Source organism: Papio anubis, chromosome X (assembly GCF_008728515.1).
Source record: "Papio anubis isolate 15944 chromosome X, Panubis1.0, whole genome shotgun sequence".
NCBI classification, from domain to species: domain Eukaryota; kingdom Metazoa; phylum Chordata; class Mammalia; order Primates; family Cercopithecidae; genus Papio; species Papio anubis.
In genome coordinates, this window is record NC_044996.1 from 74,603,510 (window position 1) to 74,621,789 (window position 18,280).

Below are 18,280 nucleotides of genomic sequence, written 5' to 3' on the forward strand. Positions count from 1 at the left end.
AAACCAGGAGTGCCTGCCTTAGAAAGACTCGCTCACAGTCTTCCTGCAAGTTTGAAAGAAAGGCCAGAAAATGGGCTAAAACTCAGAAACCTTAAGAGAAAGTAATATTATTTACACACCTAGCATAGGGTGTGTTATAAATACAGAACTGTCAATTTTATGTTTCTGTGTAAACTGCGATAATTTTTTTGGAATAATTTATTTTGACAGATTATTGATGAAAGTAAATCATATCTCAATAAATTGGTAACAACAGACATCTCCTCTATATTTGACTATTGTTAATTGCCATCCAATATGGTGGTCCTATTTATTAAGGCCTGTTGAGAGTAAACAAAAGGAGAGATTACTCAGATATTTAAGATTAAGAAATTGCTTTCAAAATAAGTGTAAATTTACAAGGTATTTAGACTGAGTTAAACCAGTTTTCAAATAAAATAGAAACACACGGTATGAGAGCATTTACTTTAGTAAGACTTAATAGGTTTAAATATCAACAGTGTAGCCTATACAGATATACTTAAGTAAGGAGTGGCTAGGTGAAGAAAAAAAAAAGACACTATCAGTATAGTGAAGAATAAGGAAAACAATGGTATTAAAGAATATAGCTATAAGGTTTCAACATAACTTTTAAACACTTTCTGGACAATAGCATACCCCATGCTCATAATCTTCAACAAGAAGATAGTGTGGTATAGTGCATGGAATTTTGGAATAATGGGCATAAGGGTATCTGATTTCTAACATTTTTAACAACCGTCTGTGTCATCATGGGCAAGTGACTTTACTTTTTGTCAAAAATTTACTATATTTAAGAAGAAAAAGTTGGGCGAAATTTTCTCTAATTCTTGTACCAAAAAATCCATGATAGATTTGAGATGATTTCATTAAAGAGCACTACATTAACCATTCATTTATTCCTAATAGTAAGTTATAACATTAAGAAAACATAAAAATACACATGTAATTTTATGTCATAATTTTGTAAGAAATGAATGGAGTTAGTAAATGCCCTGGGTTCAGCTGTTAGTCTCACTCTTTTATATCTTGCTGATGCTGTTAGGTTTCTCTGTTGCAAAGGTCAGCATTCTGCTAATTAACAGAATAATGTTTTTATTAAGGTGAATGAACAGTTTTATTTTACACTTTTGAATAGAGCTTAATTGTGGAAACAAAGATTCAGATTCTGCTTGCCTACTTTTTTAAATTTAAAAATGTATATCCATTTATTTTGTGGGATAGGTGGTAGGTTCCAGAATGGAGTAATAAGGGCATACAATTTATTCATCAGGGGTTTTATATTACATCATCACAGCCAGATACTGAAAGCATTTAAAATTTTATTCTTTTTTAAGATACTTTACTTTTTCTTCATTTATATTTGCTACTATTTGATTTTCTATACATCATGAGGCCTCAGATGTTATTCAAAGGCTAATAATGTTTTAAACAGTCTGCATCTTAATTTAACTGTGAATGATTATTTTAATTTCATATTCAACCACCAAATAAGAGTGTTGTTAAGGTATAATTTTTGTGTGTGTGTGTTAGAGCTTGTCAAAATATAAATATCATTTTCAACTTTTAAGTTACCTGATCATATCTCTTTGTAACTGGCAAGTATTTTATTGGAAAGTATCTTTAATTCCATCTTAAATTTGTGATTAAAAAATACAACCCTGTTGAGTACTTTTGAGAAGAACTGAATTTTATCTTGAGCCTGTGTCTCTATACTCAGTTTAATGTGTTTTCATAAAATATACAATTCATTAACTTGTTTAATATTCACTATACCAAAGAAAGATCTAATACCCATGGGTTATGTAGTCATGATGGGGATACAAATACTTTCTTGCACTATTTTAGTATAGATTATATATTTAAGCATAGTTGAATATGCACTAAGCAACTTAAAAAATTCATTTGCAGATCACGATTAAGTCTTAGAATTATTTTTCTAACTTCCTAATTTTTTAGTAGGTTGTATTTTGGTAGACAGCATATTGTAATTGTATGTAAATTTGTACACAATTGTGTATAAATTGTGCATAAATCTTATATGCTTTGCCTTTTTAGCAGTATTGTAATACATTTTCAGTGTTGGTGTTTATGAAGAGATAAATAGTGTATTATTGCAAATGGTTAACTATTTGGATGCAATAAATTTTTGTAAACCTTTTTTCTTGTTCAAGCATTTAATTTTAATAATGTTACTTTTTTATATCATGAGAGTTGACGTAATTTGTTATTACAATATATAGGCTAGTTTGTAGCCAAAGAAGTTTTGAAATTTTGAAATTTAGGACATAAATGCTTTTAATTCCCCTAACATACATACTTAAATATATTTGTGTGAAAGTTTTGCAATAGATTTAACTATTTACTTTTTCAGTTTTAAAGCTATGATAGCTTTTGAGGTCATTTAAAAAACTTAGTCATATCCTGAATATTTTAGTAAATGTGAATAAATTTCTGTTTTAGCATACTATTATGTAGCATCACTCATATTTGAAAGTAAATGTATACTATTATGAGACAGAGTGGTCTAACCTGTAAATTAATTACTATTTAATTGCATTTACTTAGTGAACAAGGACAAAATATTATAGGTTGATCAACACTTCTATGTTTCTGGTTTAGCTTTTGATAAAAAAAGTAGACTAATCATATATTTTGAATTTTATATAACTGAAATTTTATTTCAAATTTTTAGAGCTTAGGCTTTATGTGGTTTTTCAATGGCAGAATAATAATACCAAATAGGTTGTCAGGTTTTCAAATTTATACACGTAATTTTAAAGTAATATATTTGAATGTACCATTAGGATAGGGTTTCATTGGCCTTTCAAATACTTGTTAATTGGATTTTAAATTGGTTCTTTCTTTGAAAAGACATTCATTCATATAATTTATTTCAATTCAATAATTAGGCTGGCATTGAAAATACATCATAATTCCTTTATATGTTCAATATAAATGGGGATATTTTGACCAAACATTTTCTAATAATATCATATATTTTAATTTAATATCTGTACTGGGAATGAGCCTCAAGTAATAAGATAGTAGTGTGTTCAAGTGTTAACAGTATTAGTTTTGAGGTCATTAAACTAGGCTTGTCTTTAGAGACTGCATACCGAACAATCACTGAAGAGACCATTTATCCCCCAAAAAATTATCTTTTGAAATTTCTTTATTCGTTTATTTTGCAGGATGTGAAAAATATTTACAGTTGAACTTTTGAGAGCAAGAGACCAAATTGCTAGGTTTTTCTAAATTAGCATTCTTTCTCCCTGACAACTTTGACTAAGAGCTGAGATTTCTACATGGATGTCTGCTCCCCCAACAAACACATTTATTTTATTGTTGAAATGTGCTTAATTGGGTCTGGTAATACTCCACATTTTTTCTCATAATTTCTCTGTGGGTGCGACTGAATGCTTTTTTTTTCATAGAAGCTAAATTTGATGTGGAGATTGCTAAAAAAAAAATTGCCCCATTGTTCTATTTAATTATATTGGGACAAGACCATAGCATTTTAAATTTCCAACTAACTATTGTTGTATCATTTGATAATAATTTTGCATTTCAAACTAGAAAATATGCTAATGATTTTTTTTTTCCTACTGGCTTGGTGTGGGTATTCTGTTGATGAAGGCTCTATACTGTTAATCTAGCATATTTTTGGAGGAAACTAATGATTTCTGGATGTTATTTATGCCTAAGAAGATATTTAATGATTGTTTACTTGATTTCAGCACAGTTAATGGCATGGGTATATCACAAGTCCCTTAATCATTTGATGTTCACTTTGCTTTCATTTTAAACACTTTTTCAAATGTCTCTCTCCTACACATGTTGTCTATTTTCTATGCAAATTTGCTAAATTTGGAATTATTTTTTTCCTGATTTTTTTTTGTGGTAGTTCTGTTTCGTTAGCAAAACTTCTTTGATTCTCCTTTATTGTACTTGAAAGACAAAGGTGGCATTTTAAATTAAATATTTTACTTGTTTTTCCATTTGAGTAAGGGATTTAAATATCTAGCAATTTTATGGTAATTTTTTTCAATTTCCTTTGTCTATATAGCGCAGGTAAGTATTGCAAGTCATTTAAGTACAACACAGGTGTCCAGCCAGTAGATAGGATCTACTTGTACATATCTAAACTGGCTGTAGTTGTTTTTGGCTTTCTTTTTTCTACTAGAATTCCAAGTAAGGAAAGACATATGATGTGTAGTGGTGACCTTTGTCCTTTTATGGTCAAAATTTATACATTATAACCAGTGTTTCTTTCTTGTTCTCTGTTCTTTGGTGATATTGGAACTTCCAGAAAATAAGAAATAGGTCTTCCTCAAAAAAGAAAAAAAGAAAAAAGAAAAAGGAGAGAATTTGGATTGCTAGTGTTAGCAAAAGTGATTCATTTTTCTGACTTAATATCCTTTGTCTTTAACTTTGAAATTTCAAAATAAATTGAGATGAGTAAATTCTGTGTTTTCATTTTTCAAGTATAAAAATATTGAACTAGTTATTTAATATGATCAAATTTCCCATATTAATTTGAATATGTTTTTTCTTGTTAAAATGCCTCTAAAACTGGTTTAAATTTTTGTATAAAATGAGGGAATACACATGTAGTAATTCAGGCCTATTGAAACATAAGAGTCTGTATGAATTATTAATAACTGTGGGTTCTTAATTTCATAGTTTTTATTCTACTCCCAAGATTTTTTTAAAAAGTCATTTGATATTAATTTTCCTGGTACCCTCACCAAAAAGGATACAGAGCTGCTTTTAATTAACTACCCACATTGCAGGATTTGTGACTAAAAAAAAGTTTCAAACCATTGTTTAGCGTTTTGATTATTTGGCGACTTCATTATAACCTCATGAATTCCACCATTTTGGGGTACAGATCCTTGTGCCTTAATTTTTTTATATATACATAATGTTTATATATAATATATAATATATATTATAAGTAATCTATATAATATATATAAAAATATAATATATATATATATTTTTTGAGACAGAGTCTCGCTCTGTTACCCAGGCTGGAGTGCAGTGGCATGATCTCGGCTTACTGCAACCTTCACTTCCCTGTTTCAAGCAATCCTCCTGCCCCAGCCTCCTGAGTAGCTGGGATTACAGGTGCCCACCACCATACCTGGCTAATTTTTGAATTTTTAGTAGAGACGAGATATCACCACGTTGGCCAGGCTGGTCTTGAACTCCTGACCTCAAGTGATCTGCCCGCCTCAGCCTGCCAAAGTGCTGGGATTATAGGCATGAGCTGCCACTCCTGGCCAGTCATATTTTTTAATAGAAAACTTAATATTGATACTAATTTTGAACCTGAGTTAAAATATATACTAATATGAATTTTGAATAATTCCATATTCTATAACTTTTTTTTTTTTTTTTTGAGACAGAGTCTCACTCTGTCACCCAGACTGGAGTGCAGTGGCACAATCTCCGCTCACTGCAACCTTCGCCTCCTGGGTTCAGGCGATTCTCTTGCCTCAGCCTCCTGAGTAGCTGGGACTACAGGTGCCTGCCACCACGCCCGGCTAATTTTTGTAGTTTTAGTAGAGACGGGGTTTTGCCATGTTGGCCAGGCTGGTCTCAAACTCCTGACCTCAGGTTATTCGCCTGCCTTGGCCTCCCAAATTGTTGGGATTACAGGCGCGAGCCATCGTGCCCGGCCACATGTTTTGTTTTTTAATTCCTATCCCTTAGATATATGACATTTATTAAAACAAAGCCTCACACCCTACTAAAATATTTAACATTCCTTGGCTATATTCCTTTGAATTATTTTACATATCAAACTTTAAAATATGGTGTGATGCTTTAGTACTACATATACTTAGGTACCTCTAAAGTGCATGCATTTAAACCTATTATCTTATATAGAATTCTGTTAGTTAAGTACTCTATTATGATATTGTACACAAAAAATTTTTAAGCAAATTTTATCACCTTGTTTATGGATGCCCAGTATTTTGGCCTTCTAAAAATATATTTTTTTTCCAGCAATTTTCTTCAAACCTGTTCTCAGAACCTCTTAAAAGATAAAATGGTAATTGTAGAATGTATCTCAGATGGCCTATCAGTGCATTTTAGAGTGCATACTGGATTAAATATGTTTAAAACTCCTTTTTAGTCTTTAAAAAATCAAACTGGGTGCAGTGGCTCACACTTGCAATCCCAATGCTTTGGGAAGCTGTGGTGGGAGGATCACTTGAAGCCAGGAGTTTAAGACCAGCCTGGGCAACATGGTGAGACCCTGTTTCTACTAAAAAAAAAAAAAAAAAAAATTAGCTGGGCATGGTGGCACATACCTGTAGCTCCAGCTACTCAGGATACCAAGGCAGAATGATTGCTTTAGCCCAGGAGTTCAAGGTTACAAGGATCTGTGTTTGTGCCACTTCATTCTAGCCTGGGCAACAGAGCAAGACTGTCTCTAAAATAAAATAAAAATTAAAGCTTGAATTCTTGCATTTCTGAATACACAAATTGGAAATATGCGAAATACACATATTTTTTAAAATGGGTGCCTGTGCGGTGGCTTACGCCTATAATCCCAGCGCTTTGGGAGGCTGAGGTGGGTGGATCACCTGAGGTCAGGAGTTTGAGACCATCCTGGTCAACATGGTGAAAGCCTGTTTCTACTAAAACTACAAAAATTAGCTGGGTGTGGTAGCATGCACCTATAGTCCTACGTACTCAGGAGGCTGAGGCAGGAGAATTGCTTGAACCTGTGAGACGGAGGTTGCAGTGAGCCTCTCACACTCCAGGTTGAGATCGCGCTACTGCACTCCAGCCTGGGTGACAGAACAAGACTCTGTCTAAAAAAAAGGGATCATCTGTATTTGCCCAGGCACTCATTAGCGTACAAGTGTTAACAAGTAGAGGATATAGTGCTGGCACAGTAAAATTAATAGCAGATTGGGATTTAGGATCTTAGGTTCTACTCCTGACTTTGCCACTAGTTAGCTTTGTTTCTTTGACTGAGTCATTTCCTATATCTAAGCCTGTTTCATCATCTGTAAAATGACAAAGCTGTACTCTAAGGTTCATCGTTTTAGCTCTAATATTTTGTATTGCTTTTATTATGGCTCAAAAGCTCCCTGGTGCAAGAGGTCCTTGTCTTGATTGCATTTTAAGTAACTCAATATTTTGAATTATTGATTTACCTCTCAGCAAGAGGTGGTTTACTTTCCTTTCCTGTTTGAGTGCTTAAACAAGAGACATTACTCTTTTCCTTTCTAGATAGGATTGGAGTTAATAAAGGCTTTCTTGGCTTTCTCCTATTTTGTTTTTCCGATTGCTTGTTTGTCATTGTGTTGTTGGGCTCACTTCTTATTATTTTATTTGTGCTTTCTTTTAGTAATGGTGTTATCTTGGTGTTCATTATGTACTTTGGAAGACTTAGTATATGTGGGTTTTGGGGTCCTATTTATTTTCTCATGCACCAGTTCCGATCATTGTTTGTTTGTGGGTTTTTTACCCTTCCTCCCATATTGTTTTGCTTTCTCCCCCTCTCCCTTCCCTCCCTTTCAGGAAAATGGAGGAGTGGCTCCATTACTTCTGGCTCTGCCCAGGTTTTCTGCCACAAGAGTGGCACGGCCTGTGCCTCTAATGCTTCTGATAGAGTCGTGACTGCTTTGGATGCTACACCTGCCCCAAGATGTAATATTGAGCATTGAGATTCCAGGGGCAGTACATCGTCCTGGAAAGCCTCAAGAAAGGAAACTTCAGAGCAAACAGAATCAACTAGGGATCATGACTATACATCCATCACATGCATACCAGCATGGGTCCAGCCGAGGCCTCCAAAATGATGCTTTGCCAGCCTCAGCTGGTTCTCAAGTGATGATATCCTTGAAGTCTCTGTGGCCCGTGACTCCAGAGTTAAGGTAGTGGAGTTTCCCTTTAAAGCATCTCACAGCAGGCTTTGTAGATGGGACACATCTCACTTCAACATGCTTGCTGACTACTCAGGTTGAAGGTCAGCCTCAGCCCTTAGGTCCATTAAATTAAGTTCTAATTTTGAAATGTAGGTTATTATGTTATAGGCTAGGTTTATGGTAGACTGGGTCTTTGACATATTGGACTTCAGTAATAACTTATGCAAAATGATTCAATTTATTCTTTTTAGGGCTTAATTTACATAGCTATAAATTAAGTTTTCCTTTGGACAGAAGGTGTTAAAAGAGCAAAAATAAAACCTTTAGCCAGGTAGTCTCCATCACTCTGTATATAATTTGTGATTTGGAGAAAAATGACCTGAAGTTTGTAATTTTTCGGCTTCTGAATGTACTATGATTGTTCTATATGTTATGATCTTATTGAAAGTTGTCACTAAGTTGTAATTCTACAGTATGTGGATCTGATTTCACTTTATATGATTTATTAATAGGTATGCAATTGTATCTTATCTCATGTACATCACATTTCTTAGTCTAATGACAATCCAGAACTTGAGAATGCATTAAGTAGGTTTACATATTGTGACCTTCCATTTTTTAGTAGACATATTCTTTGGAGACTAGGATTTGAAAGAAGAAAAATTACGTGATTTCCTACAATTAACAACCAAATCTTTATAGTTAATAAGAATTTTTTAAAGACTTTTTTCGAACTTGTAAACACAAACTGAAATCATGTTGTTGAACTAGCCTTTCAAGTAACTAGATTAGGAATTGTATTTTTGTTGGCTGTTTAGTGTTCAACCCAAATAGTGGTATGAGATCTCCTTGTACTTGCAAGTAACCTATGTTTTTCCATTTCTAATGTAGTGTTCAATGCTTGATATATTTTACACACACACACACACACACATATTTATTCGTCCCAAAATTCATTATTCATATTAGTTTGAGGAAGTTTCTTCTGGTTCATGAGAAATGACAGTGTAGTATTACTAAAGATGGTTTTAATATATACCAACAGAAAAAAAAAAGTGCTATGCCAGACGTAGAAATTTACTGCTAACATTTTATTTTAGAGTCTTCTGGTCTTTTTTAGGGACATACAAATTTTAGAAGTTTTTTTTTTATATATAAAATAGAACTATATTGTGGTTTATAAATTACTTTTTCACTTAATATTAATAAATATTTTCTATATTAATCTTATTTAGAGTATCATTTTAATTTCTATCTCTTATGGATAATCATGTGATAATACTATTTAATCAGTTTCTGATATTGAATGTTTAAACATTTTCTCACCCTTTGCTGTTGCAGACAACATTGTAATAAACATCCATGAAAATTTTTTTTTCTTTTGAGACGGAGTTTTGTTGCCCAGGTTGGAGTGCAATGATCTCAGCTTACTGCAACCTCCGCCTCCCAGGTTCAAGCAGTTCTCCTGCCTGAGCCTCCTGAGTAGCTGGGATTACAGGTGCGCGCCACCACACCCAGCTAATTTTCGTATTTTTAGTAGAGACAGGGTTTCACCATGTTGGCCAGGCTAGTCTCGTACCCCTGACCTCAGGTGATCTGCCCGCCTCTGCTTCCCAAGGTGCAGGGATTACAGGCGTGAGCCACTACACCTGGCTGAAATTTTTTTTAAAAAAAGATGATTTTAGAGAATTTTTCCAGAAAGATATATTTCTTCAATTTAAAGGGTTTCCCTTTATTCTGAAACTGTTTCCTAATTTGGGGAGGGTATGTTGTAAATAGTCTTTATTTGATAAAATGATGAAAGTAAATGGAATTTGGGCTGAAACTTCTTTTTTTGGCAAAATGAAAAGTTGGCAACCCTGTATTTGTCCCATTTTAGAAAAGCTTACAGTGTGCAAACCATTGATCTAGAAATGTAAGAGCAAAACTTTATAGCTCAACTTTAGTAAGATTTAAATTGGTGTGGTCTAATCTTCACTTTATTGAAATACAAATCAGGGCAGAAATCCTCAGAAAAGCAAACGCATCTGTGGCTTCCTTTAGCAATTGATGATTCTCTGTGTTGTCTAAATATTTCTGATCCATCTGTTTGAGGGAGAAAGCACCAAAAGGCATATAATAAACATTTATGGAAGTGATTGCTATTTTGCTTCAGTCTATTTAGATGCCTTTGCTATGCATCTTTGAATAAGAATAGTAATGAGCAATCTATCTGTCAAATAAAATTTAGGAGGCAGCTAACATGCATTAATATCTCCTGCCATTGAATGAATTCTTCATTGAAATGTGGGTGTGTGCTAAGAAGTGTAAAGAGGGGTTTCAGATCCAGAAATAACAAATGTTCCATCATCCCAGCTACAAGTTTTTGACTTAGCTAGAGAGTCAGTCCTGATTGCAGAGAACATGTTTATCCCATACAGATTAGCTCATGGCAGACTGTCAGGATCATGCCATCTTCTTTTTGAACTTTCCTATAAACTATTTTCTTGTTACTGTGATTTGTGAATTTGTATTGAAAGGATACCCAGACTTATCAAAACATCTTGTCTTGCACAAAAGCTGTATGATTGCTTTTATCTTACTTTTTCAGTTATTTTTCTTGAGTACAAACATGGAGATTTCCTAGGAATATATTTTATTTTAACATATGATGGTAGGAGTAAAAGTAGTGTTTTCTTATGCTTTTAGTAATTGATTTTTTCCATTAGCAAATTGGTCTTTGAGGAGCATCTTGAGAAATTTTGTTGTGAGTGAAACAACTGCACTATTTTTTTTAAAGTAACCCATTTATGGTACTTCGTGTTCTTTTTACCATGTATGTAATTAATAGCAATCATATCCCTTCTTTCCCCTGTCTTGAATATTATTAGAGATTATTTATTGCTGCAATACTTAACATTTGTGTATACTTTCATCTGGTTAACAGAATTTATGTAGTACATTGAAATTAAGGTCCAAAACTATCATCCTCTAGTTTGAGGCAAGGTGTTATTATATAGTGGTTTATTACACATTGGTTTTCCAAGAATATATTTTGCTGTTGAATTAAACCTCTCGTGGAGTTTTATCTTGGAATGCCATGTGTCTGAACAAGTTCATTTACTATTGTTGACCTGTCTGACATTGTAGTTGTAGGATGATGTCAGCAAAGCAAATAGAGGATTGGAAGGTTATCCAGCATCGAATTGCAATTAGTAAAAATAGTCAATAGAATATGTCCTTCAGAGTTTTCAGTATATTGCAGAATTGTATAAAATTGAGAAATAATAAGTGTAAAGAACATTTTCAAAAGTTTTTGTTTATAGCTTAGGTTAAAACATGGTTTTGCTAATTGTTTATTTACAATATAAAATCTATTGGCACATTTATTTCTATTTTGATGCCAAGAAGTCTGCTTTTGTTTTTAATTTGGTATATTTCACCCCCAGATATATAGTTCTTTTTTTATTGTTTTTTTACTCTCAAGAATTGCCAAGAAGATGCTTTTAGAAGAAATTAAAGCCAATCTTTCCTCTGATGAGGATGGATCTTCAGATGATGAGCCAGAAGAAGGGAAAAAAAGAACTGGAAAACAAAATGAAGAAAACCCAGGAGATGAGGGTGAGCTCCCCAAAGAGAAGTTTATAATGTCATAGTTTGATTCCTTGACTAATTCAGTCTTTGAAGAATATCTGACCAAGAAATATCTTACTATGGCTGAGTGTGGTGGCTCACGCCTGTAATCTCAGGACTTTGGGAGGCCAAAACGGGTGGATCAGTTGAGGTCAGGAGTTTGAGACCAGCCTGACCAACATGGTGAAACCCTGTTTCTACTAAAAATAGCTGGGTGTGGTAGCGCGTGCCTGTAGTCCCAGCGACTCAGGAGGCTGAGGCAGGAGAATCGCTTGAACCTGGGAGGCAGAGGTTGCAGTGAGCCGAGATTGTGCTGCTGCACTCCAGCCTGGGTGACAAAGCGAGACTCCATCTCAAAAAGAAGAAGAAGAAGAAAAAAAAGAAATCTCTTAATACAGGCATTTAGAGTTCATGAAAATGTTTAAAACTTTGTTACCACGACTTCTTTTGAATATCTTGTAATAATTATGGAAGTTACTCTAATTTTATCAGTTACTGCCAATAAACAGATATTTTTTGTTTTTTGTTTTTGTTTTTGTTTTTTTGAGACAGAGTTTTGCTCTTGTTGCCCAGGCAGGGGTGCAATAGCGCAATTTTGGCTCACTGCAACCTCTGCCTCCCAGGTGCAAGTGATTCTCCTGCCTCAGCCTCCCGAGTAGCTGGAATTACAGGCCTGTGCCACCACACCCTACTAATTTTGTATTTTTAGTAGAGACGGAGTTTCTCCATGTTGATCAGGCTGGTCTTGATCTCCCGAACTCAAGTGATCTGCCCGCCTCGGCCTCCCAAAGTGCTGGGATTACAGGCGTGATCCACCAGGCCTGGCCCTAAACAGATGATTTTCAAAGCAAAATATTTTATACCTTATAAAAGGTTCTATAAATATATAGGTGATATTTAGTCAATATTTAATAATAGTAATATGTCAAGTCTGATGTGTGAGATTACCTGATAACACCAATGATACCAAAGTATGTGTATAACTCTGATTTTTTTCGTAAGTTGCAGTAGTTGTCAACAGGCAAAATAGATTTACAAGACATTTTAAAGACTGAAGAAGGTTTTATTGATTTATTTTCTTCATTTAGAAGCAAAAAATCAAATCAATTCTGAGTCAGATAGATTTACAAGACATTTTAAAGACTGAAGAAGGTTTTATTGATTTATTTTCATTTAGAAAAGAAAAACAAATCAATTCTGAGTTTGATCTACAGATTCTGAAGAATCTAAGAAGCCAAGATACAGACATAGGCTTTTGAGGCACAAACTGACTGTGAGTGATGGAGAATCTGGAGAAGAAAAAGATGTTTAAAGAGTATAAAGAAGCTGCTACAGAAACACAGAAGAAAGGTAAGACGTTGAATGTAAGAGAATGATACTGGACCAGGCCAGTGGCTTATGCCTGTAATCCTCTAGCACTTGGGAGGCTGAGGTGGCAGATTGGGTTTGAGCTCCAGCAGCTTTTAAGACCAGCCTGGGCAACATAGGGAAACCCCATCTTTGCAAAAAATAGAAGAAATAGCTGGGCGTGGTGGTGTGCACCTGTAGTCCCAGCTACTTGGGAGGCTGAGGTGGGAGGATCACCTGAACCCCAAAGGTCAAGGCTGTAGTGAGCAGTGATTGCACCACTGCATTGCAACCTGGGTGACAGAGTGAGACCCTGTCTCAAAAATAAAAACAAAAAAAAAAAACATGCTGGTTTTGTAAACTAATTATAGTAATGAAATTTAAGTATATGGCCAGGCACGGTGGCTCATACCTGTAATCCCAGCACTTTGGGGGGCTGAGTCGGGTGGATCACAAGGTCAGGAGATTGAGACCATCCTGGATAACATGGTGAAACCCTGTCTCTACTAAAAATGCAAGAAATTAGCTGGGTGTGGTGGCACACGCCTGTAGTTCTAGCTACTCGAGAGGCTGAGGCAGGAGAATCACTTGAACCCGGGAGGCGGAGGTTGCAGTGAGCTGAGATAGCACCACTGCACTCCAGCTTGGGCCCCAGAGCGAGACTCTGTCTCCAAGAAAAAAAAAAAAAAAGAAAGAAATTTAAGCATATCTACTCAAACAATTGACCAACTATATTAAGCAAATGTCAGTACACTGGCAACAGGTATACTATCACATGAGATTAAAAGTAATAATTTAGAGTGGGAAGATAAACCAGAAACTTTAGATGACACAAAGAATATTTTTAACCTTTAGATTATAAAGAGAAATAAATATGATTTAATAAAATAAACATTATGTAGAAAGTATAAGATTGCATATAAAACTGCAAAAACATAGTGCTTTCCTGTAGAGGGTAGAAGTTGCAATTAATTTGGGTAAATTTTGCCTGTGAATTTTGGGTAACAAAAAGTACAAAGAATTTTGTTGTTGTTGTTGTTTGGCTTTTTGATGACTAGGGGTAAATTTTGAAGGCTATTGTTAGTACCCAACCCATGGATGGCAGATGAACTCTTTTTTGCCACCTAGGAATAGGAACGCATTTTTGTAAGTGTTTGGGAAATATAATAGGCTCTAAAGGATGCAGAGCCATTGAAAATGTATTTTTTTAAATTACTGTATTTATTTTTGAACTCTGGACCTCTGGTGATCTACCTACCTTGGCCTCCCAAAGTGCTGGGATTATAGGCGTGGACCACTGTACTGGCCTTATTTTTAAACTTTTTGTATAACAGCTATATTGAGATATAACTCACAGACCACACAGTTCACCCATTTACAGTATACAATTTAGCAGTTTTTAGTATAATCATAGAGGATTACCACCACTTTAAAAAATGTTTTATTTGAAATATATGTACAAAGAAGTGCACGTTATCAATAGGTAGACATCTTGATGAAAACGTAGGGCACCCAGATCAAGGAACAAGGTGTTGATTACTAACACCCAAGAATCACAACCTCAGCATAACCACTTTTTTTCCTATTGAAAGATTTTAATCAAAGATATCATATGATTAGATTAGTTCTTTATTATTCAGTGAGAATGAAGGCACTGAATGTTTGGAAGGTATTGCTGTAGTTGATGTGGTAAAATATACATAACAACAAATGGGGTTGTTGGAGAAGAGGAAGATTGACTTAAGTCTTATAGGAGGTTGAATTGTTAGGTCTTCTTAATTGATATGAAAGGGAAAAGTCTACAATGAGTGTCAGGTTTTTAGAGTTTTCATGGTATATGTACAATATCACAAAAATAGTTGAGGTTATTCAGTGGAGTTGTAATGTTTTACAAATGGAAAGCTAAGGACATAGTCTTGGAATCCTAAACATTTATAGGGCTTTTGGGCAAGAGTTATTCACTAAAGATGAGGAGGAGGGAGTTCTTGCCACACTCATATACAATTAATATATGTTATGGACATTTTCATGTTAATAAATAATAGTGCATCATTTTGTGACTACTTGTCTTATACATTTTTAAAAATTATTTATTTATTTTTATTTTTTATGTATTTATTTTTTTTGAGATGGAGTCTCGCTCTGTCGCCCAGGCTGGAGTGCAGTGGCGCAATCTCAGCTCACTGCAAGCTCCGCCTCCCGGGTTCACGCTATTCTCCTGCCTCAGCTTCTTGAGTAGCTGGGACTACAGGCGCCCGCCATCACACCCGGCTAATTTTTTATATTTTTAGTAGAAACGGGGTTTCACCATGTTAGCCAGGATGTTCTCGATCTTCTGACCTCGTGATTCATCTGCATCGGCCTCCCAAAGTGCTGAGATTACAGACGTGAACCACTGCGCCCGGCCTGTCTTATAAAGTTCTTTGCAATATGGCTGCAAGCTCTTACAGATTCTATAAAGGAACTGTGTGATTTAGCATGTTATATATATCACAACATGGATTCCTGTGCCTCTTCAACAAAAGGGGCAATATTGATTTTGCTTCTGAGGCTTAGTTCAATATATAGACCCTTTTATTATATATGATTACATTTGAGATTTGCTTTATTAAAACCTGAATTTTCTATGATCTGTGTTTCTACTGCCTGATTCTGTAGATAATTTATTACCCAGGTGATTTTGTTGTTGTTGTTTTTTGTTTGTGTAGGAGAGAGTAAACTTCTAAAATCCCATCATATTTGTGTTTCTAATATGGATTATGATCATAGTGGTTGATATATAGTTGAAGTTGCATGATTTTCTGAGTTTTGTAAATTCTGGTGTTCCTATATTATTTGGAAATTTGAATTGAGAGATGGGAAAAATCAATAGTGAATAGTCTACTTATTAAATGTAGTTGAATTAAATTGAAATGCATTGAAGAGGCATAAGAACAAAGTGCAGCATATGAACTCTAATTTTCTCCTAAATTAGAAAAATGTTACAAAATTATTTTAGTGACAATTTGAAACTGTAAATATTGCCTTTTTATTAGATGATAGTAATTTTTTTTCAGATGTGATCATGGTATTTAGTTATGTAGGGTAGTATCCTTATGCGTAGGGGTAAAGTGTCATCCGCATTTAATATCACATGGTTCAGTGTAAGAAAAGGTGTGTGCGTGTGTGTGTGTGTGTGTGTGTGTGTGTAGAGAGAGAGAAAAAAGCAAATGTGGTAAACTGCTAATAATAAGTGAATTTAGGATAAGGCATACAAGTGTTCATTCAATAATTCAAATTTTTGGTAGATTTCAAAAATTTTTAAATGTTGGGTGAAAAATTAATACTAAGCTTAAAATTATACTTAATTACAGGATTTTTTTGTGTGTGAATGCAGGGATATATGTGTGTTTTTGATATTCTCCCAGCTTTCCAGTTGCTTAACTATTCGTTTTTTTTATTGTGGTAAAATATACATAACATAAAATTTACCATTTTACCCATTTTTAAGTGTACAATTCAGTAACATTAAGTACATTCACATTTTAATGCAACCATCACTTCTATCTGTCCCCAAAACGTGTCATCATTCCAAATGGAATCTCTTTAACCATTAAACAATAACTCTTTGTTCCCTTCTCCCCCCACATATTCTATATAGCATTTATGTTCTCCCATTTATAGCATTTCTGTTAGCATTTATGTTCTCCCATTTTTTCACTGGAATAGAACTTTGATTCTGATCTCAGGTTATGATAGATTTTTTAAAAATTATTTTGAAACAATTCTATATTTACAGAAATGTTACACAAATAGTGCAGAGTTCTGTGTATCTTTCACCTAGCTTCTCTGATTTAATACCTTATAGTACAATGATCAAAACCGGGAAATTAACATTGGTACGATACTATCAACTAAGCCAGGGGTTTACAAACTGCACCTGTGGGCCACATCTGATCCTCTGCCTGTTTTTATAAATAAGCTTTTTATTGAAACACAGCCATATTCATTAATTTACTGTTTTCACATATGTACAATGGCAGAGTAGAGATGAGTAGTTGCAACAGAGACCATATTGTCCACAAGTCAAAAATATTTACTATCAAGCTTTTTACATAAACCGTTTTATGACCTCTGAAGTAAACTATAGATCTTATTCAGAGATTAGTTTTCCCACTAATGTTTTCTTTCTGCTTTAGGATTCAATCTAGGATCTCACATTGCATTGAATTATAATGTCTCCTTAATCTACTGCAGTCTGTGACAATTCCTCAGTCTTTCCTTTGATGACCTTGACACTTGTGGAGTGTTGATTCCTTATTTTCTCAACTGTTCCTTGATATGTATTTGTCTAATGTTTTCTCATGATTGAATTGAGGTTATTATGCATTTTGACAGAATACCACAGAAGTGATGTTGTGTCTTCAGTGCATGACACCAAGAATAGATGATGTCAGTATGTCTTTTTTTTTGAGAGAAGACCTCACTCTGTTGCCCAGGCTGGAGTACAGTGGTGCGATCATGGCTCACTGCAGCCTCAACCTCCTGGGCTCAAGTGATCCTCTCGTTTCAGCCTCCCAAGAAGCTGGGACCACAGGTGTGTACCATCATGCCTGGCTAATTTTTAATTTTTTTTTGTAGAGATAGAATCTCCCTACGTTGCCCAGGCTGGTCTCAAATTCCTGGGCTCAAGTGATCCTCTCAACTTGGCCTCCCAAAGTGCTGGGATTACAGGGGTGAGCCACCATGCCCAGCCATCAATATGTCTTATTACTCTCACGATTAACTTTTGTTACTTGCTTAAGTTGGTGTCTGCTAGTATTTTTCCACTGTAAAGAAGAAGACATTATTTTTCTGTGTATATTTAGTATTTTATCGGGAGATACTTTGTGACCATGCATATATTCTGTTTCTTATCATACTTAAGCCCACTAATTTTAGTATTCATCTTGGGTGAAGCCGTTAGTACTGTGGTATTTGCCTAGTTGTAATTTTCTGTTTATTTCATTACTTCCACATTTAGTAATTGTAAGGAAGAGTTGTTTTCCCCTATTTATTTATTGCATTATTTATATCAATATGACTTATAGATTTTTATTTTACCAGTTATAATCCAATAGTACCATTTATTTTATTACTCAAATTGTTCTAGCTTTGGTTGTTGGGAGCTCCTTCAAGTTGAATCTTGTGTCCTTTCAACATGTGCCTGTCCATGTTTGAACACTGCTTTATTTTCTGGCACTATAAGATGTTCTAAGCTTATCTTGTATTTTTTCTGCGCTGCTTCCTCTGGCCAAAAAGAGATTTTCTCCTGGAGTTTTATATGCTTCCATTACTGCATTAATTGTGAGAAAAAAAAATTGAGGATTCCACATGTAGAACCTGATTTCCTGGTGTTGTGGCTAGAAATAGGGATTTTCTTCACAGTC

At 34.6% G+C, this 18,280-nt stretch overlaps 1 protein-coding gene across 1 annotated transcript in view; it reads left to right on the forward strand.

The window, feature by feature from the left end:
* The window catches only part of ATRX (ATRX chromatin remodeler), a 281,996-nt gene that overhangs the window by 103,545 nt on the left and 160,171 nt on the right, over window positions 1-18,280 (forward strand). The window contains 4 exon segments of the mRNA XM_031660872.1: window positions 11,380-11,513; window positions 12,614-12,644; window positions 12,735-12,833; window positions 12,835-12,875. Of these exon segments, the coding sequence (XP_031516732.1) occupies window positions 11,380-11,513; window positions 12,614-12,644; window positions 12,735-12,833; window positions 12,835-12,875 (305 nt within the window).